Here is a 24612-nt window from a genome sequence, read left to right on the forward strand (position 1 = left end):
AGGTAGGAGACTGGAACAGCAACGCCGAGCTCTTGGGCCCTTCCTCCCATTACTGCTGCCGCATGCCCAACTGCAGAGCACGGCGCATACCCCGCCCTCCAGCTCCGGCCGTGGAGGTGGCCAGTGTCCCCATCGTGATAACAGCTGTGTTCCCAAGCTGCAGTTCTCATGCCACGGGTGTCATCTTCAGTCCTCGAGGAGGGCACTGAGGGTGTGGCCTCTGGCTGCCAGCCCAGGGCCGTTCTGTTTCAGGGCTGAGATGTGTGCTGTTTTCTCTGTGCTTGAGCTCCTCTGATCGTGAGCTTATCCCTGACGGTGGGTCTTGTAGCGCTTTGTTATTTGGGGTTTGGTGAATGGTCTCTGGCGACACGCGTTGCGCCCTCTGTTGGTCAGGATGCATCATCTTTCATTAGGAGCGGTGCGGCTTCGTTTCTCTGACCCTCTGCCTTCAGGTAGGTTGTTCCTTCCCTGAAACGCCCTTCACTCAAGTCCTGGTTAGCAGCAGGGTCCCTTCAGGATTGAGCCTGACCATCGCTCCAGCTGAGATGCGTTCTGCACTTGCCCTTCCTTTGTGCCGGGTGTCTCTCTGAGTCCCCATGCCGCATGTGGAAAATGCCTGGTATGTCTCTCTCTACCCTTACGTTAGACACTGTTGTGATGAGAACTCTTGTTTACCCATTATTCCCACCATGTAACAGAGCGGAATGAAGTGAATGTGTGAGTTGTCTTGGCACCCTACTAAGGCGAATCTTTGACACCATTTCCTGTTACAGGGGAGGAATCTCCCTATATATAATATTATATTATATTGAAACTTTAAACTGGAATGCCCCCTCCTTTGCAGGAACTTCCCTACTCCACTCAACAAGTTCTCCCAAAGTTCTTGGAATCATAAGACTGTGAGGAAGTGACATAACATTACGAGGATGACTCCTCCAAACCTTTTTTTTTTTTTTCTTCTTCCTTGACATTTACATCCTGTACCTGATCAGGAATTTGAAACTCAAACGAACTGTTCGTGATAATGAGCCATTCCTAATACCGTCCTGATTGAACACCTCTCTCCGAGAAGGTCGAGGCGCCTTACGTTTTATCACAGTTGGTTTCAGAACATCCCTGGAGTAGGGTGACCACCCGTGTAGAATCGCGTTGGTCTGACAGTCCAGATCTCCATAAGGAGATCTCTCCTTCTCCTCTCCGGATCCAGGAGTTCAAGTGCAGAGAAACCCAATTCAAGGCCAGAGTGGCCCCGGCTGTTTCATTGCAACCAGTGGTACACTCCTGAGCCTTCTGGATAGTCTCAGATCAGAGTCAGGGTCAGTTCTCAGCAGCAGCAGGAAAACCCAGAGTCAAGTCTTTGCACAGTACCCATGGTGGAGTTCTGTTGGTGAAGTGTGGTGGGAAGGCAGAGGAAGACGGCTTTTCCCCAAGGGGCACTGCTGGCGCCTCCAAGTGAGCGTCTCTCTGGCTCCGGCAGCTTCTCCTCGTAGGCTCAGGAGTCCAGACACCACGGTGGGCATTTGTGGGGGAAGCCAAGCGGTTTGTGGGAATCGGCCCTGGTTGAAGAGTAGGGAACTCTGGTTTCTGATCCCAGCTGTGTGTCCTTCGTGGAGTCCCTTGTTCCTTCAGATATTGAGAGTACTAGGCGAGATGATTCCCAGGGCCCTTGGCAGCTTTAGTCAAATGAGTCTGTCCTTGCAGCTCCCAGATTTCCTCATCCTGCCCTCTGTGCACATCGCTGATGAATCTGAGGGCTCGCAGCACTCTCTCTGTACTGCTTTTCTGATTCTCGTCACCAGCTTTCTCCTTTGTTTATGTGCATGTCAGTCACCATGTTGGGTGGGCAGCGTCTTGAAGGCAGGAGTCCTATTCATTGAATTTTTGTGTCCTATATGTAATGTTGGTCCTATATGTACTCTTATCTCTCCTGTTCCTTTAACCTGTGAAATTCATCTGAGTCTTCTCAGCTCATTGACCTGTACAAGTGTTCCCTGTCTGGAAAGACTCCACCCTCATCAGCCACCAAGCCTCCTGTCTTCCTCCCTGCCACCTCCTAGGACAAATCTCAAAGTGATTGTCTGAATCTGTCATATCAACCATTACCTTCCTGTTACCCTCCCACCACATGCAGGTTGGCATCCTGGCCCCCACTCCCCCACAGAAGCTCTTTTGATCAATTAAAAATCTGTATTGCCAGATGCAGAAGGACCATGGGGCACGTGGATCGCAGCGTCTGACAGCACTCGCTCTGACCACCACCTTGTTCTTGAAACTCTCCCTGGGTGGCGCCTGTGGGGCATGCGGTTCTGTTCCTGCTTCTCTGGGCTGGCCCCTGCTCTGCCTCTGAAGACTCCTCTTCCTGCTCTCCCTTTGGTGCTGCCCTTGGCTGTCATCTCCCTTCTCTCACTTCCTTCTCTGGACAGTTTCAGCCACACCTGTGGCATCAGCCTGCTCCCAGAGCCGTCCTGACAGTCGAGACCCTTGTTTCCAGCTTCACACCAGGTGCAGGGCGTCCTGACCTTTGCCCCTCAGTCCCTGCCCACCGCCTCCCCAGCCAGCTTTCTCGTGTTTTCCCTGCTGAGGCAGTTACTTGTAGGGCACGGCGTTATATGCAGGACACAGAGGTGAAGTGAACAGGCTGGGCCCCCGCTGCATGTCCAGCTGTCCAGGCCTGGGCTTCTGCCACCACCAGCCAGTTCCCTCTGAGGTTCAGGCCTTCCCCAGCTCCCAGGGGCTGTTCGTAGTCAGTCGCCTCTGAACTGCGCCCCTCGCCTCCTGAGTCTCCACCCTCCAACGCTGCAGCCAAAGGTGGCTTTTCAAGAAAGCAAATGGGATCTCATGGCTTTGCTGTTTAAACATTCCATACCTGATCGCTGACTTTTAGGTGAAATTGCAATGCCTTAGCCTGTGAGATAGTCAGCAGCCTGGACACCAGCTGCCCCGGCACCTCTTCTCATGTCCCCCCTTGCCCCCAACTGACGCAGATACTCACACTGTGCTCTGCCTCCAGGAGGGCCGGGCGCCTCCTCACCACCGTGTCTGTGTGTGGGACAGTCCACCGGCTGCCCTGCCTCTGCTGGCAAGTCCGCCAGCCTTTAGGACTCAAAGCAGATGGGCCCTTTGCCACAGCACCCCCACGGCCCTCACCAGGCAGAGTGAAGTGCCTGCTCCCCTGGACTCCCACAGCCCCTTTTCTGAAAAGACAAGTCTGCTTACTGACCCCTAAGCGTTCCACTCTCATGCTGGTCTCTTCTCTACAAATTGAACGTATTAATGAGTGGAGTGGGAATACAAGTAGACCCCACACCTCAAGGCCTGTGTTCTGTGCGTAAGAGCATCTTGCCTTGGAGCGTAAACGAAGCAGCTCTGAATTATTTAGCCTCTCGTCCCCCAGTATTGCTCTCTCGTCCTCTTCCTCTAGTGTTTGGAAGACCCTGGCAGGCATTAGGTGCACGTGGTCTCAACCGCCCGATAATCACTTCCCATCATTTCGGTGCCAGAGCCAAGTAGCATTCCCCTTTCATTTAAATTAGATAAAACCCAGAGCTGTGGCTGGCAAGTGAGGGAAGTCCACTGGGGAAATTAAAGGTTCAGACAGAATGGGACCCATTATAATAAAAGCATTTGCACAGCCACTGATTCCATCTACCCCGTGGCGTCGACAGTCCTTGGGGTAGGATGAAATATGAAGCGAGAGAGCCCGTGAAAGTCATTTGAGGAATTTATTTTAATTGGAAACGGTGGCAGCTTTCTGTGCTTGGAGTCAACTCTGCAGATCACGCACAGGAGTGTGATTGGCATCATTTAAAGAGCATGGAGCGTCTTGTTCCTCCAAGATGCAGGATCTTGGTCCCACGTTGTCTCAGGTGCTTTCTCCACCTACGTGCACACTGAATGAGATTGTCAGCCCCTCCCTCATCCTCTACTCCCTCCCTCTCACCTTCTGTCCATCCTTTCACTGCCTTTGCATTCCTGTCTCATACTTCATGTTTAATAAAAGTTAGATGATGACACCTAAATCAATCAATGGGTCAGCCTGCAAATTACTCAGAACTCCAAAACCCAAGAAACAGCCATGCAGCAGATATAGAATGACCAGGAGAAAAATGGACCGTTTGTAATAATACAAAATAATGATAGCTGTTTTTTCCTATGCCTCATTTGTTAAGCACATCACATGCATCTTCTCTGATAATTCTCTCCATCCCTACTGTATAGATGTCACCTCCATCTTACAGATGAGGCGACTAAAGCTCAGAGAAGACGCTTGCCCAAGGTCACGCCGCTGTAATGAACAGCAGAGCCAGAATCACCTGTCAGATCCAGGCAGAAACCACACTGAGTGGTAGAACCAGGTTTTGAACTTGAGCCTGACTGCAAAGCTCACGTGTTAAGATACCATGTCACAGAGCCCTGGGACTTAAAAGCATCCTGTTGCTGAACGTCAAACACATGCTTGCATTTAGTATATAATAGTTTCTGTTAACTGAGAGAGGTCTCATTATTATTTAAATGCCCTTTTAAAGGTATCTGTAGCCTTGCTGAACAGCATGGGGTTTCTGAGACTGTTGAACTGTTGTTCAATCTGCCTTACCTTCTCACTTTTCTATTTTTAGATGCATCATCCCATTCAGATGAAACCTGCAGATAGTGAAAAATCAAACGGTAGGTGGTGACCAACTGTCTCCTATTAATGTCTGTTTTCTTAAGCACAGAAGTGAGGCTGGCGGAGGGAGGGGGTGCGGGGAGGAGCCCCTGTTTCTCTGGGGAAGGAGGAGAGCTGTGCTCCAGGAGCTTCTGTTGGGGTGGGCACCTCTGGAGAAACGTGAACTTCAGTCCCCTCCCTCCTGTATCTGCTGTAAAGACCTGTGAAGATGCTACAAGTAGCAGTTTTCCGTGTCCCTCTGTTTGGGACGTGATCAGTATGGTGACCCTGTGGCCTTTGGCTCTTGTCTGCCTCCTCTGACGTGGCACAGGCGCCCGAGAGGGAGGGATGACACCAGGCAGAGAAGCCAGGTGAGGAGGGCCTCGCCCACCAGGACTTGGGCTGTCTTTTTTTCCCCCCCTTTCCTTTGGTCCTCTGGCTTTGAGAGTGTCTGATTGCACTTTTCTCTAGGTTGTATCCATGCATTTGCATCTATATTCATTCAGAATTCAGTCTGCTGGTTAATAAACACACACTTAAGTGCAAAAAAAAAATTATGTATGCATTTGATGAGGTCCGTGGAATAATGGACTTGCCTCTCCATGACACCGGAGGGTTGATGGGCACATTTCTCTCTGGAGTTTCTGCTTCCACTTGTGCAGACCATCTCTCCCCATTTTGTTCTTGGGATTGACTGAATGTGTGTTAGAGGAATCTCCTGCCTTCCTGGAGCCCAGCACCCCCATCCCACAAGACTGACACAATCAGCGTGGTTTCCGGCCTCCAGGCAGCTCTGCACCTCATTAATTAGTCATGGGGCAGAAGGCACGCACTCGGGGATCCGCATATCCACATGTGTAAATTATGATGAGGCTCTGCCTCTCCACGAGGTGTGTTTTTGCTGATTGTAGCGCATCCCATTTTCTGGCCACATCAACTGGAAAGTTTTGAAGGAAGTTCCCTTTCATATGGGGAGGCTGCCAGCACTGGATTAGTCTGTCGGGGAGTATACGTTGGTGCTTCACCGCCATCCTGACCAGCCGCACCCTTCTCTTTGGGTCTGATTCCCTTTTTCCTACAGGTCTTTATCACAGTCGTGGTGTTGGGTGTCAGAGGGTCTAAAACCCGCCACTGCTTTGTTGTGGGGTCTTAGTCCACTTGCTTCATCCTTTGTTTGACAATTCTTCGTCACTTACTCACTCTGCCGGGCAGGTTGCCAGGGGCCGGGGCTGCAGCAGTGAACTTTTAAAAGCAGAAAAGGATGGAAAAGACACTGTCCCTTCCTTCCTGGAACTCGTGTCCGTTGTCACTGGTTTCAGTATCTGACAGTAACGGAGAGACTGGACTTTAATCTCATTCATAGAATAGAAATAAAGGCAACTGCCTCTCAGAGCTGAGCTTTTTTCCTAGATATTTGGGATAGTGCTGTAAGTGACTGAGCGCTTGTATAAAGTGTTGCTTGGCGTCTCCACCCCCATTCTTCCCTGGCCCTTAGGGTCCTACACCCAGGGCATCTGCCCAGGCAGAAGGTGGGCTCCCTGAGCCCACATGCTCCAGGTGGGCATTCCTGCAGTCCGTTCTCTTCCTCCTGAGAGAGGGGAAGGATGGAGCTGGTATTTGTGGGATGAATCAGCAAAGGTCATGCTGGCGTGTCCAGCCACCAGGAGATGCTCCCTGTCCTTTGGCTCCATAATCCTCCAAACTGTCAGGACACCAGTCATGGGATCAAAGTCTGCAGAAGAGGCTTCATTTGAGCCTTAGGCCATCGTGATAAACCTGACAGAGGACCGAGTTGGAAATGTGTGACTTAAAATACCTGAAGAGTCGAACCAAGAGAAGGTTTCTTCTGCATTGCCTGCTGGGCAGGTACAAACCGTGACTGTCCTCTGGACACTGAGGGTGGTGTCTGCTTAGGGTCTGGAACCACAGCAACAGGGTGCAACTGCCAGGGACACACCCCATTTTGCACAGTCTCAGAAGCCAAGCAGGACTGGGCACTGTTTTACTAAGATGAGCAAATACCCAAAAATGCCAGCTCTCAAGAAGCACCCTCTTTTGAGGAGCCCGGACTTGACCCCTGACCGTGCACTTGTTGGCTGTGACCTTGGGCAAGTTCCTCTAACCTCACCCAGCCTCCAAGTCTCCAGCTGTAAGAGGGACTGTGGTCCTCTAGTCTGTGCTCTGCCCGTAAGGCCCGCCTGACAGTGTCATCCCACAGTTGACATCTGCAGAACTTAAGATCACACCTGGTGCAAGGCGAGCATCCACTGGGCTCTGCTGAGGACATAACTCTAGCCCTCAGAGGCAACTTCTCTGGTGCCTCCTGGCCCTTCCAGAGGCTGGCCCTTCCAGCCTTGGGCTCTTCCTGCCAAAGCTTAGATCTGAACACACAAAGGAAAACCCACAAACCTTCTTTCTGGGCCATTGGTCCCTTGGCTTGCAGATTGAACTTCATTTTCTGAATTTTCATTTAAGAAACAAAAAGTCAAATAGTATAAAGGGACCGAAGGTGGCTTTTAAAGAGCTCTTCTTCACGGAGGCTCCCGCCTTGCATAGTCATGAGCAGACTTCAGGGTTCTCCTTGGACCTGAGTGGAAGAAGGAGAAAGGTATTATGTCCCAAAGCCAGGGATATACACTGCAGGCCTTTTCTGATGTCACATGGCATTTTTGACAGGTAAGCATAGTTTCTGAGAGGCTTCCCTGGTAGTTCAGCTGTTAAAGAATCCGCCTGCAATCCCGGAGACCCCAGTTCAGTTCCTGAGTTAGAAAGATCCCCTGCAGAAGGGAATGGCTACCCACTCCAGTGCCCTTGCCTGGAGAATTCCATGGACAGAGGAGCCTAGCGGGCTACAGTCCATGGGGTCACAGAGTCAGACACGACTGAGAGACTTTTACTTTAACTTTTCACTTTTTCATAGTTTCTGCAGCTCAGAGAGCATCAAGATTTCTTGGGCTCAGATGCTCAAAATAGCTCCTGTGGCTGTGAAAGAAGTATAATGAGCTCTAATTGCACTTTTTTTTTTCTGAGTTTGCTGACATTTATGGATGGCACAAAGGACTCATCATAGTGAGACAGTTACTCTCTTCATTATCAGTGTGTTCAGATTTCTCCAACTTCATATTTGCTGAGCAAGATTCATCACAGATTCATTAGTGATGTACAAATGAACTCCAGAAAAGCAATCACTCCTTTAAGCTTTTGTCCACTCAGGGATTCTGATAGAGGGAACCTCTGTGCTGGGCCCAGAAATGTGGTTTGTTGTTCAGTTACTAAGTCATGTCCGACTCTTTATGACCCCATGGACTGTAGCCCACCAGGCTCCTCTGTCCATGGGATTTCCCAGGCAAGAATACTGGAGTGGGTTGACCTTTCATTGTCCAGGGATCTTCCCGACCCAGGGATCGCACCTAGGTCTCCTGCATTGCAGGCAGGTTCTTTACCACTGAGCCATCAGGGAAGCCCCCCACCGAGAAATGTGAGTCTGCTCTCGTATGTGTTCCCTGCACTTGAATGTTTTCTGGAACAAACCTGCGAGATCTCCAGCCTTCCTGGAACCTGCGCTTCCAGTGGCTCCGGCGTCAGCTGTAGCCTCCAGCACATTTATGCAGACTCCCAGCATTTCATCAATACTTCACGTTCTTGCGCTTCTACTGCACCAGGCATCCAAAAAAAAAGATCCTACTCTGGACCAGCAATAAAACATCAGGGACTCTGAGAAGAACACACTGAACATGTGCCCGGGTCTCAACAGCACCCACCTTTTGTGGCTGTTTTTCCCTTGCACCTAGTAGAGTGGGCAGTATAGGAAGAGCGTTTGAGGAGGCGTGGATTATTGCAGGGACCAGCCACACTCACACACACACACTCTTCTTCATTCTCTCTCCCATCAGAGGGCCTGTTTCCAGCTCTTAATCCTCCATCGGTTAAAGGCAGTTACTGGGTCTGAAGTCAGTCCAGCAGTGGGTGATGAGGAAGTCGTGGTGGTCGCCTTTGGCTCTGGACTTGGGGTCCCAGGGGCTGGAGCCATGTGTACTTCTGAGGTCATGCTCCTAGCTTCAAGGATTCTTTTTTGACTCTGTGGACAGAATGTTCAGGTTCATTCTGCTTTAACTTCCAGCCTCATGGCCTGTCAAGGGTCCCAAGAGCCTCACATCCAGAAATGCCACTTAAGCCCCCATCTCTTTCCTCAAGGCCTCTGACACCTCCAGTGACCGGGCATCCAGTTCCAGGCTCACGAGAGCCAGTATGAGGGGACGCTGCCTGTCCAGGGAGGGTGAAGCCTGTAGAGATGGGGATCTGGGTGTCCCCCTGCAGTCACTTGCTGATGCACTGGAAAAGGAAGAAATCATTTTGAAATTCAAAGTAGACTCTGTCATTCAGAGGCCGTAATTAAATGCCGTATGTTAGCACCAACACATTGGAAAGTTGTTAATGAATTCAGGCCTCCCTGAATACAGGTGCGACTTTGACAGGTTGTACACCAGGGTATTAGCACAGACTTACAGTTGGGGGTGGGGGCGCGTTAAAAATTAAGTTTCTAGTCCATGAACTTAAAAAGTCCCCAGGTACCTGTAATATTAACCCTTCTTATTTACCCTGTGGAAGGGGAGCTGGCAGTGATCGCTGCTGTGAATCCACTGCCGGCATTTGTGGCCACCCCGACTGTATAGCCCCTGCTGTATGAAGCATTTCCCCTCATTCATTCATTGGTTATCCTAAAGGAAGATGGACTTTTCCTCCAGAGGGCAAAGACGTTATCTTTTTTTTTTTAGTTTCCCTAAAGCACTTAGCAGAACATTATGGATGTGGTAGGTTTATTTAAGCACCTGGCATTCTTGTGGATGGAAAGAAAATCAGTGAGCTATGTAACTGCTTGGGAGTACTTAGACAAGGCCCAGCAGAAAATGCATCTAACGTTGATGAAAAAGTTAAGTGAATTCAGGATGATTATGTTTATTTAACATGTTGACGGAACTGTTCGGCGATCCTTAGAATGGGAATCTGAGGAATAAATTTCAGGAATAAATTTTCACTGGAAGATCCAGGAGAACTCAAGGAGAGGAAAGCTCAGTGTTTGTAGTTATTCCCATTTTGCCACTACAGTAAACAAGGTCCAACTGTTAAAACGACAGAGCAGCTTTGGCTCAAGAGATTGCTGCCATTCAGGTTCCTATATACATGCACACACGTGGCACCGCACACACACACAATGTCCACTCGCACATGCACACGTGTCCACACACATGTCCACTCACACATGCATACACACATGTCCACTCACAATGCATGCACACGTGCACACACATTTCCACTCACACATACATACACACGTCCACTCACAATGTATGCACACGTGTCCACACACATATGTCCACTCACACATGCATACATGTGCGTTCACACACATATGTCCCCACACATGTCCACTCACATGCATGCACACGGGCATGTCCACACACATATGTTACACACACATCCACGCACAGGGAAGGAAGTTAGCACTTTCAGTAGCATGCGGATGGTGTAGATTTTCTTTTAAGCTAATACTTGTTACTGGAAAAAGTGACAGTGATGTTTCCTCCCTCTGCTTGTCAGAGTTTACCCCTCCATTGAGCCTAGGAAGTCAGGATTTCTTAAGTGGTTTCCTTTTTTCTTTTAATGTTCTTATAGGAAGAAATCATTTTTTAGCTTCCTCAGGAGCTGCATGTTTAGGTGGCTCTAGCATTCTCCCACCCCAGCAAAGCTCAAACCCTGAGACCTGTTGTGGTTAAAGACTGTAATTACAGGTTTACCAGGGAAACCAAGGACCAGCTGGGACTTTATCCCTCGCTTTTGTTTGAAAGAACCAAAACTGGATTCTTCTGGATAAGAAGAAATACAACAGAAATTAGCTTTGTACTCATCGAGATATCAGCCATAGCTTCTTGAGGGTGGGAGTCCCAGAGATGAGGGTGGGAAGGGGTCGGGACAGTTCCCCTCCTTCCCTAAGTTTCCCTCCCTCCTCAGTCCCATTTCCGTCAGTCCCGTCTTCCCCTTCTGGTTCACGGGAATGCCTCATACTGTCGGGGTCCTCATACTCTTGGGGCCCTCACACTGGAGCTCAGAAGCTCCCATTGGCAAGAAACCATCCTCTCTGGTATCTGATGCTTCTAGAAATGCTTGGCTCCTTGGGCCAACCCAACCTTCGACTTAACTGTGCTTCACCAGCTCCTACTAGATGACCGGGAGTCCACTTACTCTGACAGGAGAAAAAAAGTTTTCTTAAATTAAAAAATCTTCATCTGCACAAAGTAACTGGGGTTCTCCACGGCCTCTGCCCAGGAATCAGAGCCTGTGATGCCCATTGCTTCCTCGACAAGTCTCAACAGGGTCAAGGGCCCTGGACCACTGGTGACCTTCCTTCCGCACTGAGCCCCTCTCTGCTGGTGAAGCAGAAACTCATACATATGATTCTCCAGTAAGGCTGCCTGCCTCTGCACACCCCAAGGACCGTCCTTGTTCTACCCTAACTCTGCGCCTTGTCTGATTAATATGTGATGTCCCCAGCCCACTACCAGTCCATCCAGACCCTGCCAATACTTCTTAAAGTCCAGCTTCAATTCCACATCTAATATCAAGCCTTTGTCAATCTCTGGAGCACAATTCGTAGTTCCCAGGGATTGTGGAATTGTGGTTTTCAGCCTAAATTCCTTGGAACCCTCTTTTCTCTGCATTGTCTTGGGAGCTGCTACTGGTATGGAGAGGGGCTAGTAGAAACGGATTCTGAAGTCCATGAGCCTCCAAACCCAAGTGCTTCAGTTCTGTTCTATTCTGTTCTGTTTAGTCGCTCAGTGGTGTCTGACTCTTCACGACCCACATGAACTGCAGCACGCCAGGCCTCCCTGTCCATCACCAACTCCCGGAGTCCACCCAACCCATGTCCATCAAGTTGGTGATGCCATCCAACCATCTCATCCTCTGTCGTCCCCTTCTCCTGCCCTCAATCTTTCCCAGCATCAGGGTCTTTTCCAATGAGTCAGCTCTTTGCATCAGGTGGCCAAAGTATTGGAGTTTCAGCTTCAAATTCAGTCCTTCCAATGAAAACCCAGGACTGATCTCCTTTAGGTTGGACTGGTTGGATCTCCTAGCAGTCCAAGGGACTCTCAAGAGTCTTCTCCAACACCACAGTTCAAAAGCATCAATTCTTCAGTGCTCAGCTTTCTTTATAGTCCAACTCTCACATCCATACATGACCACTGGAAAAACCATAGCCTTGACTAGACAGACCTTTGTTGGCAAGGTAACGTCTCTGCTTTTGAATATGCTGTCTAGGTTGGTCATAACTTTCCTTCCAAGGAGTAAGTGTCTTTTAATTTCATGGTAGGCAAACCATATAACCAGGCTGCCTTCTCTCCATCACTTGAGAGAGAGGGGAAAGAAGAGAAAAAGAATGGAAACCTTCATTCCATGGATGATAAGACTAAGGTCCAGAGAGGTCTGGGCCCCCAAGGTCACCCATCACCTTCTGGGCAGTGCTGGAGTGAGGACCAGGGTCCCCAGCTCACAGCACTGGCCTCCTCTCCTAGCCTCATCTGCCTTCTCCAGACTTGCCAGAAACACAGTGGAGGGAGCAGAACCCCGGGCTGGAGAGGGGAGCGAATCCTGGTCCAGGTCAGGCTACCCACTTGTGGAAGGTCCCCTGGCTGGACCCTTCCCCCTGCTGGGCCTCGGGCGTCTCTTTAGAGTCACACAACACGTCTTTCAAGGCTGTTGCTTCCAGCCTGGGATTCTGTGACTGCAAGCTCTTAGCCCCTGAGTGCCACCCTGTCCAATGTAGCAGTCACATGCGGCTTTTAAATTAGTGAAAATTATGTCACAGGAAGAATTCACCTTCTCGCGCACAGTGGCCAGCTTTCAGAGTGCTCAGTGGCCTCAGGCGGCTTTAGCTACTGGGGTGGACGTCACAGACCAGACTCCCCCTTCTTGCCGAGCTCTCCTGGATGGCGTTGCTTCAGAGGAAACCAGTCTTTCTCCATTACATCAACAGATCGTCCGTTCCAGCTCCTGGAAGACACAGACCACGGAGTCTGACTTCGGTACCTGAAGCAATTGGCCCTGGCAAGTCTCAAATACACTCTTGCCAGTTAGAGGATAATGAGATACTTACTGTCCAGGGAAAGAGTAAGAGAAACAGGAATGAAAGCCAATTAAATAGCAATGACAAGATTATAATACAGATAAAAAAGGATCCCTTAAGCTAGGACTTTCTGAAGTGCTGCTGTAGCTGGCCATTTTTTATTATTATTTTTATTATTATTATTCTAAGAAATGAAGTGAAACATGGGAAATAAGCCTTCTCCCTGAGGGCTTGTAGGACGATCTTGTGCACTCTCCTACAGAAGGCTGTGTTGAAATTCATAGTAGCCCTGCCTTTGAGACTAAGCATACGCTGTTATCCTGAGCTCAAGCACATTGGTTTAGGGGGAAAATCTCCCAGGTCATCAGGAATAAACCTTCCCTGATCTCTACCTACTGTCAGCTTCCAAGGTTAGACTTTGTGCGTTGTTGCCCTGACACCCAAATGCATTTCTGTGCATCATGAATCCTACGTCCTGGACTTCCCTGCTGGTTTAGTGGTTAAGACTCTGAGCTTCCACTTCAAGGGGCACAGGTTCGATTCCTGGCCGGGGAACTAAGGCCTCCCATAAGATCCCACGTGCTGTGTACAGCCCCCCCACACACACACACACACCCACACACACACACCCACGCACACACCCCAAAAGGACAGAATAGTATTGTTCCTTCCTTATGCTTTTGTTGTTGTTGATAGATTTCACCCTGAGACGGAGCCCACCCCCCACACGAGATTCTCAAATAACTGCAGCCACACTCACCTGACTGCCGTTGCCTTCATCTTTAATCATAACGTGCAGACCACGTGTGCTGCCCTGGGTGGGGCTGTGTAGCCAGTGCTATGGACAGAAGGCCATTGCCCAGCCCCCTGGAGAAATTCTCAGCTCTTCTCTCCTGTCCTCGTCTGGACCCCCAAGGACGAAGCCGTTTGAAATCAGGGAAGGAGAATGTTTTCTTCCGTCAGCGCTTTGTTAAAAGCTTTGTTGACCACTTTTTCACTCGGTTTCTGTTGTTTTTCCTCTCCTGACCGTTCTCTTTCCCTGTCACTCAAGTTAGAAGAACATCTATCCCCCACCCGCAACCACAAAACAAAATTTGTATCCCTAAATACCTCTGTGCAAGGGTATCACTTGGCAGTTACCCAGAACTTTACCGTTTTAGTGAACATATTACTGTTTGCTTAAAAATGGGAGGGAAAGGACTTAAAAACAGTGTCCCTTGGAGATGTTTTGTTAGTGTACAAATTCCTGGCGTTGGAATAGGAGCTGAGACGCTGAGGAAGGGCCGGGTGGGAGGGCAGAGGTGGCCTGTGCGTGGCCTGGGCGTCTGAAGATTTAGCCTCGGAGCCCGGTCGGAGGTGGTGATGAAGCGTTGCCTGCAAGGAGTAAGATGAAATGGCCTCGGCTCATTCATTATTTCTATCTCCTAGCCGTGGAAGACAGAAAATTGTTCATAGGAATGGTTTCGAAGAAATGTAACGAGAATGATATCCGGGTGATGTTTTCTCCGTTTGGCCAGATAGAAGAATGCCGGATCCTCCGGGGGCCCGACGGGCTGAGCCGAGGTGAGTGTGCCGTCTGCAGCGTCTCTGCCCTTCTGCGCTAATTGGAGCCCCGCGTCCCAGCCAGGTAGACGCAGCCCCGCGCACGGCCGGAGGTCGCCCCGAGACACGCCCCTCGGGACGAACTTAGCCAGCCCGAACTTTTCACCGTGGCGGGGATGATCACCTCTTATTTCTTGAGTCGAGAAGGTCCTGGTGCCAGCATATTAGCTCAGGTTATCACTGTCAGTCAGGAGGCCTTCAGGCTGCCCTGTCATTACACATCGCTTTTCAGTCTCAGATTAGAGGAGATTGGGGACGGGTGGGGGAGAGACTTGGCGGGCGAGAGAGAATGTGTGCCGCTTGCATCTTAGTTTTCTGACTTTCTGCCTGTTCCTGGAAGAGGTGTTGAGGGTGTGGGCATCTTAACAGAGAAATAAACCAAGGAAAAAAATTGCCCTGCATAGCATAGAGCAGATACAGACTCAGAGTAACCCAGCCTGTCTCAGGGTGTTAGGGTTTTACAGCAAGGAGCAAACCTTCTGGAGTCCTAAACATAGAGAGTCCATTAAGTGACAGAGAAATGACTTCATCCAGGAGATTGCCAGGTTCTTCTTTGTCACCAGGATAGAGGCAAAGGCTGGGCTTTCCAGCACTGATGAAAACCAGCATTTTCGCCAACAGCGATATAAGGTGGTTGGAGGGGACTGTTCTGTCTCCACACTTATCTCCCCCTTTGACAAGGCCATACACCTCCTTCCTTAAACCAATCATAAGGCTTGTCACCGGGTCCCCAGTCATCTGACTAAGTTACCTGAGTCAGCTAAGGGAGGCCCATACATGTAAAACACGTTTGTCCATTCTCATAAGAAAGCTGTTTTGGCAACACAGAGAGGATTTCATTCAATTAGTGAAGCTTCCGAGGCAGGTTCCGCAGGGATAATTAGAAACGTCTCTCGGGTCCCCATCTCTGGTTTCTAGGACTGCACTGCCTGCCTCTGGCCTGAGCCCTGTGTCGAAAGAAAAGTTTGGGCCTTAAGTGTCAAGGCACTAGTGTTCACCCATCTCCCTAGTCTTACCTAAACTCTCCACCCTGGGAAGAACATGTGTTCTTTTGACTTTTAGACATAAAACACGATGTCAGCTGCTCGAAGGCACAGGGAACAAAAGCTTTCCACCTGCCTCCACCCCCAGAGCCCCCAAACAAAGGGAGTGCTGAGGAAGACTATGGGCGGAGGAGGAACAACTCCAATCTTGTGATCCCTACATTTCCTTCTGAAGGTGGCTTTAAAAAGGAGACAGAGAGGAGGAGGCGGCGGCCTGGAAAAGACGCTTAACACTCCCTGAAAAGATGGGAGTGTAAAAGCTGAGCAAGACACCATGTCAAGTGGGGTCCCTGTGTAGGAGACCCGGTGCCTTGAGCTAATCCGTCACTTAGCGCCTGTGCCTCCACCAGCATCACCCCGGCTGGCTCCTTGTGCTGGGGGCCTGGACAGCCTGGATCACTCTGCAGCACCCCAGCAGCCCCCACGCCAGGAGAGCTGATCATCACATCGGGTCATCCAGGCCTGCTGCAGCCAGGAGAGGCAGATAGGCACGCAGTCCGGGAGAGCAAACGCCTGGGGGAAATACAGCGTGGCTGAATTAAATAGGCAAGAAAGACGAGAGTATTTTTGTGAACCCTTGTCTGCTGCTGGTTTACTCCTAAGCACCACCATTCTCCCCCGTTACAATTCTCAGTCGCCTTTCCGTGTTTCCTTTGCATTTTGCATTTGCTCAGGTGTGCTGTATGGACAGGGAACAGACAGCCATAGTGAGCTGTATAGTGCCTTGGAGGTCGGCGACCCTGGGGTCCAGACCTAGAGCTTCTCCAGAGAAATTCCTGGGGTGCTGTCCACTCCTTTCCCTGTCTCTGTCCTCAGTTTCCCCCATGATGATGGCAGCAGTCAAAATATGTGCCCTTCTTGAATAGGGCGTGGTTAGCGTCCACACTTTTATTATCTTCTCTTTTTTATTTGGCCACACTGCAGCTTGCAGTGTGATTAGTTCCCCAATCAGACATCGAACCCGGTCCCTTGGCAGTGAAAGCGCGGGGTTCTAACCGCTGGACCGCCAGGGAATGCTTTTGTAGAAGCAGACCATTCATAGGGTGTCCTGGAGGCCTTGACTATGAAGTAGGCACGCTGGACTTCTGTTCTCCCTCTACTGATTTACGAACTGAGTCTCTGACTCAGTTTCTCCACCTCTCCGCGGGGGGCAGAGATGGGAACAGCACTGGTGTCTAGAGATCCCAAGCATATGGTAGATAACTTTTGCAGTTGAGATTTTAAAGCAGCCTAAACTTTCACAGAAAACAGCATCAAGACACCGTACTTGAGAGAAATTGGCCAGTTCAACCTGCCGTTCGGCTGATGAACCAGCACTTGGCACCAGAAGCAGCCTATTTCTGAAACAAGTTACACTTTCTTCAATATTTTATGCAAATACCAATTTAATGTAAAGAGTAGAATCCTCTTTCTTGCCCCCCGCTTTTTTTCCAACAGAAAAGTAATTTCTGAATTTCTAGCAAACTGATGAGAATCCCCTATGGCAAAAAGAAAATACTCATTTATAGTCATTTGTTCTGAAATATGAAGACAGACAGTGGTGCATTTTTCAATTAGCAGTACCCAGGGTCTCCTGGGTACTGGGGACTGCTCCTGAATCAGTGTATTTGTTGAAAGAACAATTCTCTTTCATGCTACTGTTTTGCTTTCATTAAAAAATTGCAGTTTTCAATCAAATATTAATAAGTATCTCCATCAGCGGCACTCCCAAGCAGGAACACTCAGCATTTCCGGTCTGCATGCCTGTTGCTGGCTCAGCTGTTTACAGAATAAATAAAAATGAAGTGAAATGAGAGATTGGCTGCTCTGAAAAGCACCTTTTAATACTAAACCAGAGTATAAACTAGTCAGTAGGAAAGGATTTAAATCAAACCACGTGATTATGATAGGGGAGAGACGCCCTTGAGCCGAACACATTTCCAGTTAGTAGCCCTGGGTACCCAACAGGCGTCTGATGTCTTTCCTTCTCTACTGCCATGTCAGTAGTTGACATTCCTACCTGGCAGGTGTTACGCTGCGGTTCCTCCAGGCTTGTTGATTGAGTACCCTTGCCCCAAGTGAGAGTAGTTGCCAGAGCTCACATTTATCAAGTCTTACTATACTTTCAGTTAGAATCACTGTTTAAAAAAGAAAAAAATCATGACCTCCATATAGGCGCAGGAAAGACTGTTTTAAAGGCCCCATAGTTATTCACCAGCACCCAGATCTGTGCCGTGTTTTGAGACAGGACCTCCTATCCTGCCCTCTCCCCCAGGGAAACTGTCGTGTCTACACGTGGACAGCACCTGCCAGGCCTGTTGAAACGACCCAACAGACATCCGGACTCTGCTCACTTTACACCGTGTGCCCACATCTAAACATGCATCTTCTCCTTTGGGGGCAGTAACCCATTCTGCCATTTTGGAAAACCTAGTTTGGAATGCTTTTCGGCCCCTCATGAGATTCAGATCTTTCTGCAATGGCAGATGTGCCTCTCAGGGCCCCCATGTGAGCCTCCACTGAGAAGCAGGCCAGATTCCACGAGCCCACCATGGCAGGCAAAACAAGACGTCTGCTGTTAGAAGCACAGCCCCAGACTGCCACACCAACACATCTGCTGGACAGTGTAACCTGAGCGTGTCCGTTTCCTAAAATATGAATGTTCTCACCCGCAATCCCACGGTCAGATTGAATGACCCGGGTACGATCTGCCGGGTTTGCTACACAGTGGCCACGGAGTATCTGTAACTCAGAGACAGTGAAGGGGTTGATTTCATTCTTCTTTCCCATGAACTGCAGTCAGATCTTCACTGCCATTTAAGGTAACTTTCTGCTTGTTTAAGAATATTCCAGCTGTGTTTATGATGTTCCAACATTCTCCTGCCAAAACCCTTGACACAGGAATTGGCGATATTTTCAGGGATGTTGGTGAGCACAGTCTGGATGTAGCCATTATGTCCTCATTTGTTTTCAGTATATCTGACCTGAAATATGGGAGTGGGCTTTTGACTTTTAAAACATATACAGGGAGAGGACTCAGTTTTGACCGTGACATTTTAGTCATGTCCACGTGGTGCCCAAATGTTCAGATATGTGGGAACCTGTGCCAGAGGCCTCCTGAGTTATTAGCTGCATCTTGTCATCCTGCCCAGGTAGCTCAGTGGTAAAGAATCCACCTACCAATGCAGGAGACGCAAGAGATATGGGTTCGATCCCTGGGTCAGGAAGATCTGCTGGAGTAGGAAACGGCAACCCACTCCAGTATTCTTGCCTGGAGAATTCCATGGACAGAGGAGCCTGGCGGGTGCAGTCCACGGGGTCACAAAGAGTCAGATGTGACTGAGCACGCATGTCGTCCTGTTCTGGATACTCTTCCAGGCTCATCTCAGGGGTGAGATTTTGCCAACTCTGAAGTCCCAGCCTTCCCTCAACCTCGGGAGCCATGAATGAACTATCTCTCCATGCCAGTTTTAAATAAATGAACCTGACCTTGGGGTTGTGCATCATAGTATTAACTCTGATGCTCCAGTGTCTTACTTATGGAGTAGTTTAAATCCTGCTCAGAAGATACAGAGAAGAAAACTGGCTGCGCTAAGATCTTCCTACAGCTGAAGAGGTTTTCCGTAAGCTGACATCTTCTCATGCCACACAAGTTATCTTAAATTATGCTTCCTTCAGTTGAAGTAAAGTGGCTGTTGCTGCTCTTTCAAAGAAGCAGCAGAGAACAAGAGGCCTTGGCATCATTTTATGTGCTTTTAAAAGTGCTAGTGCCTCTGCTTTTTTCCTTTCTGTCTGTCTGCTCTCTCGCTCTCTTTTTGGTCCACAGCAAGAATTCATCTAGTTCTCTCAAAATTCCCTTGCACCCTAGAGAAAACGTAGAACACCTGAGTTAAGACATCCTTTCAATCGAAATGACAAGTGTGGTAGACGGGGACCAAAAGCCGCTCGGCGACAGGGCTCTGCGCTCCCCTTAGATCCTGTCTGTAGGAGGAAATCACTCTGAGAACCCTTTCCCCAGTCAATCATTCATCTACTCCAACGGCAGGAAGACAGCATCACCGTCATAAGAGAAATTCAACTCCTTTCTTTTCTATTAGCAATCTCTGACACTCTGAAAATGGAGACAATAAATAGTGGCAAGCTAAATTACAGGTTGGATACATTTACAGATGGAATTTTTGCTTTTTTTTTTTTTTTTTTTTTTGCTATTATGTATTTGGAACCTTTAAGATACATAGGCTGTCTTCCCCACCCTACCACCACCACCAAAAGTGGCTTCATTATCTTGGTACCGGTACTTTTTTCCCCAAAATCTAAGTTCTCCCGCATTTTGCCAGCATGTGCGACAGCCTAGAACAGTTGAGGGCTGACCATGTAAGATCAGAGCACTTGTCCTGTTGAGACCCAGTGGACTCCACTGTACCCAGAAGCTCACTTGTAGAAAGAGAAGGGGGACAGCAGACCTAAGACATTTCTGTCCAGTGGAAAGTCATCCGATTGTCTTGTGGAAGAAGGTGCCAGTCCATTTTGACCATAGGCACTCGAGTGTTAGTGAAAAGCCACAGATTTGAGGGCTCACTCCAAAGCCAGTGTTTTCAGTGGTGCTTAAAACAAAATGAACCTAGTCGTAGGACTACCCACACCCTCCTGTTTTAGAGACGTTGCAAAGGTTAACAAGCTACCAGCCCGTGGAACATCTGGTTCTGAAGTTGCTTGACTTTATCCAGAGCAGCAAACAGACACGTGCTCCCCTTTTATAAATGACACAGTCGTTTTTCTCCCTTAAGTAACTGAACACAGCACAGAGCGTGGAACTTGACAGAGTCCCTAGGAGACAGGTTTTCTCTCCCTGCACTGCTGCCGACAGAATTAAAAGGTTAAAGAAGTCATCAGACTTGTCAGATCATTTTTTGGGAGGGGATGAGGACTGTATAATTAGAAGCATCAGTCAAGCTTTTAATTGCAGGTTTCATAGAGCAAAGGGCAGTGAATGGTTCGAGTTTATAGAGAGATCACTTCATTGTTCTCTTGCTAGACTTTTCTTTCGAGACCTGTTAATTGTTAGATCTTTCTCCTGAAGTTAACAAAAGTTCTGCTTGCTCTGAAACTGTAGTAAATGCATAGACTGTGCCTTATTGATTTTTGTTGACATTTTACATGTTTTCTTATGCATTCTGAACCTCCGTTTGGACACTCAGTTTGGCACATGCCCCCGAACAATAAGAGCAAAGCGAATGAAACAGAGTTAGCCCACGGTTTCAGATCTGCCTCCATGAGATGATTTCCTGTGCCTCTCCTGCAGTCTCCAGATAAGAAATAAGAAAGAAAAGTCTCCCGGTCTTATTTCCCCTGCTAATAGTGTCAGTGATAATCACAGTCTTCAAGAGATATTACTTTGAAACGGATGGTAAATTTGGGACTCTCTCATCTTGGAGCTGAGTACATTTCAGTATGGAGCCAGCAGAGGTCCCGCTGTAGGTCTCTCACGGCATTACACACATCATCTCATCTAGATGCCTTAGAGGAGGCCGCCCAGCTGCTTCTGTTGATGACAGAAACCACAGCCAGTATAGATATAGGCACCATGCTCAAACAGCTTCACCAGCTGCTGTAACGTCGGGAGAACTAAGAAATAGCTTGGCATTCTTAGTGAGCTAGACTGCAGGCTTCATTAGGGCAGCTTAACGTAGAGGTGAATGAGATGAACCTCCCATGTACTGAGAGTTTTTGTGTATTAAAACTTACAGCATGATGCAAAAAAAAAAAAAATGCATTGACTCTTTTTCATGACTGGATGTTGTTGTGCTTTGGGGGTGTGGGCAGACATTGCTTTCTCTTATTGCTGTTTGATGAAAAAGTGCTAATACAGTATTGACTTGATAATCTCACCAGGTACCCATGCAGAGCAAACAGAGAAAACATATTTGATGGCCCCCACAGGCACTCCCATGCACGAACCACACACTGGTTGTCTAGATGTAGTTTTCTGCTTGGCTTCTTGGCCACAGAGGCGCCCATCTCGTGTGATGGGCGCCAGAATTCCACTTCTGTGCACTCCGAGATGACAGGCTTTGGCCCCTCAGTGTTTAGATCTGCTTCATTTGCAAATCTTTTTAAGTAGCAATAATAATAATGTTTTGAGGCAATTGAGTGGAACACTAAATTATTCTCTGATACCTAAGTTCAAACTGTGCAAGGCTAAAGAAGCTGAAAATCAATGCACTTTTAAAGTCATTAGAGATCATAAGTGAAATAGTCTGCATTGCTTTAGCTAAGCTTTTAGTGTGCCGTGGTATTATTATAAAATCAGCCTGAATCTGCATTAATTTCACAGTCTTTTTCTCTGAGAAACCCAAGGGTGCATGATAAATAAAATGTAAATTTTAGAAGGCAGTGTTTTTATTAGTGGAAAGGGCAGTGAGCCATGTAGTTGGAGCGGTGACCTGCACGGTAGCTGACACTGCTACAAGGAGTCCTATGGATGCTAGTTATTTTACAGCCGGAAAAAGAAATAGCCATGGAGGGTTCACTGGGCCTCAGGGGAGACATTCAGAGAAACGTGCTTTGTCTTGAGGTCCAGTCTCTGATAGAAACCGCAAGTTGCAACTTTCAGAAGTCATGAAGATTTGATACAAATAACAAATCCAATGCAAATGTTTACATTTTACTTTATATGCACTGTTGAATATTCCCAGAGTAATGGCGCATTTGTTAATAGGGGGTTTGTTTTTGTTCATCATTAACAGTTACTAAGTAGTTTGTACAGGATTTGGGTATATTTATTTGCATTTAAGTAACATGAATGTGTATTTATACATATATCTAATTTTTAAACCACCCAGAAAAGATGAAGTATATTTATTTGCTGACATTTCAAGCTATTGGAATCTCTTTGCTAATTTGCCCCGGGTGTGAGGATTTTATTATTGGCTGCTTAAAAAATCAAGGCTCCCATTTGAAATATAGAACCAGAATGGGTGGATGCCCTCAGTTATGATAGTCAGCCAAGGAGAAAATGTAAAATTGCAACTCTTTATTTTAGAAAATGCAAACTAGGTCTTGCACATTTCAAACCTGTGGCTAAAAAAAAACTTAAAAAAAAACAAAAGAATGAGTGCCCAGCCTCCTTTCCCTGGACTGCATTCTAAAAATAAATAAACTAATCCATCAGTAAATCTCTCTGCTTTGGTCAGATTAGCAAGTCAGCACTGCAAGTAAAAAAGCAACATGAGATGAAAACCAGAGAGAGAAGTTGTTGATTTCATGTACTACTGAGAACAGTGTCGTCCTGTGGCGGTTCTCGTAGACTGTGTTGGTTTAACAAGCGTCCAAACCTTTTGTCTTGTTGTTTTTGTCTTTCCTGCTCCCTGCCCCCTTGTTTCCCACAGGCTGTGCGTTTGTCACATTTTCTACAAGGGCAATGGCACAGAATGCAATCAAAGCCATGCACCAGTCCCAGACCATGGAGGTACTGTATCATCTGCCCTTCCTTCGTTTCCTGTGCAAATGGTGGGGAGTGGGACGCGAGCCTCTCCTGTGTGGACTGTTCCCATGGCAATCACAGATGCAAACTTTCACCTCCTCCCTCTCCGTTTGTCCATGCTCCTCCTCCCTGAATCTCTCTCCCCCCGCCCCACTTCCTTCTCCCTCCCGCTCTCTCTCTCCTCTGAATTTTCCCCCTAATGGCTGGAGACGCACCTAGTAAAGCCTTCCACTTGCTCTGCCTTCTTTGCTGAGCCTTTTGTTGGCGGTGGCCCAGGTCCTGCCGTGTAAAGTGCATGATGCCATTTAACCTGGGCATCCTCTTGCCCCTCAAGGAACAAGTACATTCGCCAGCCCCCAGGGTGGGATGGGTTGAACGCTGACAGCCCCCATTCCAAATTGCAGTGGGCCCCGTGCTCAGTCACAGCGTTCTTTGATTTCTTTTTTGTCTTCTTTTTAAATATGAGGTCAAGTGACCTTTAATCAAGACAAACAGAATTATTTTTGCACCAGCGGTGTTGGAGAAAGTTAAGACTTCTCCTACAAGATGGAACCAGTGCAAATGTTCATGTATGAGAGCACCTCCTGCCCCCTGAAAATTAGATTTGCCCCCTTGCTAAAATAAAAATAAAAACAGTAACCAAGAAACTCGAAGGCTCCAATGTGATCTCCTAATGAGAGACACAGTGGCTATGGGGGAAGAGAAATACGCTGGCATGGGCCCACAAATGTAGACGACGGCCCTGTCCTTTGAGTCTGTGATTCGGGTCATGGCCTTTCAGGATTTTGCACAAAAGCATTCCAAGAGTGATATGCAGTTCCTTACTCTGTATTGTCTGATAGAATCCTTTGGGAGTGCATGTTCTGCTGTATCATGTAAACTGTATCTTTGTGTATGGGTGATCTTTTCTGGAGGTGGCTTTGTACTATTACCTCAAGTTATGTTTTTCATCTTTTGAAAGAAAAAAAGAATTTTTTTTTTTCAGTTTTATTTAATGTGCCAAAAGTTCTCTATTGTTTGAGCTTCTTTTTTGCCTCCACTTTTGCGGGGGGTTTTGATTTTTTTGTTGTTCGGTTTTTTTGTTTTTGTTTTTGTTTTTTGGCCATGCTGCATCTCCCGAAGCATGCCGGGAGCTCAGTGATCTTTCTGGGTCTTGTTCTGTGGGCAGACTTTTTCCAGGGAGCAGAGGGGCGGGTGGAAGTGTGGGGGACGAGAGTGTGCATGGCATTGTCATTCAGTGTTTACTGTACTTTTCTGAGTTTTGATAGCATTGCAAAGCCTGTTGTCTTTTTCAGACTTCCTTTTGACTTCAGTATTCCTAACATACCTTATATAATCACTGTGTTTTCCTTTCAGTGCAATGCATTTTTAAGGCACTCACACCCCCCTACGTGAAGGCAAGCTCAGGTGAAAGTCGGCCACAATAAGAGAGAATTAGCGGGATTTGAAATACCTAGGAATCCAGTCTCGAACAACAAGCAGTTACACATGTGATCGTGTGTTTGACCCCTCCCACCCTCGTCCTCGCCCCTTTCTCTTGCCTTGGGCGGCTCCACTGTGGTGGATCAGCCTGGTTTCCAGCTGCAGATCAGCCTGGAAATGAAAACAAAAGGACTGTTAAGAAAAAGAAAGTCTTGATAGACAAGTGTGTTTCACTCTTAAATATTTTTATTTCCTGTGGTGGAGTGATCCATTCCCGATTGGTCTCACCTTAGATTATTTTTTTCACCCCAGCTATTTC

General features: G+C 48.0%; 1 protein-coding gene across 27 annotated transcripts in view; it reads left to right on the plus strand.

The window, feature by feature from the left end:
* Positions 1 to 24612, plus strand: part of CELF2 (CUGBP, Elav-like family member 2) — a 554598-nt gene that overhangs the window by 478034 nt on the left and 51952 nt on the right. For 25 of the 27 annotated variants that reach the window (XM_018056980.1, XM_018056981.1, XM_018056983.1 and 22 more), the window contains 3 exons: positions 4617 to 4665; positions 14193 to 14327; positions 22777 to 22856. In XM_018056980.1, coding sequence (XP_017912469.1) covers positions 4617 to 4665; positions 14193 to 14327; positions 22777 to 22856 — 264 coding nt within the window. The remainder of the gene's footprint in view (positions 1 to 4616; positions 4666 to 14192; positions 14328 to 22776; positions 22857 to 24612) is intronic. The other 2 variants (XM_018056997.1, XM_018056998.1) reach the window with 1 other exon arrangement.

This window comes from Capra hircus, chromosome 13, assembly GCF_001704415.2.
Source record: "Capra hircus breed San Clemente chromosome 13, ASM170441v1, whole genome shotgun sequence".
NCBI lineage: Eukaryota > Metazoa > Chordata > Mammalia > Artiodactyla > Bovidae > Capra > Capra hircus.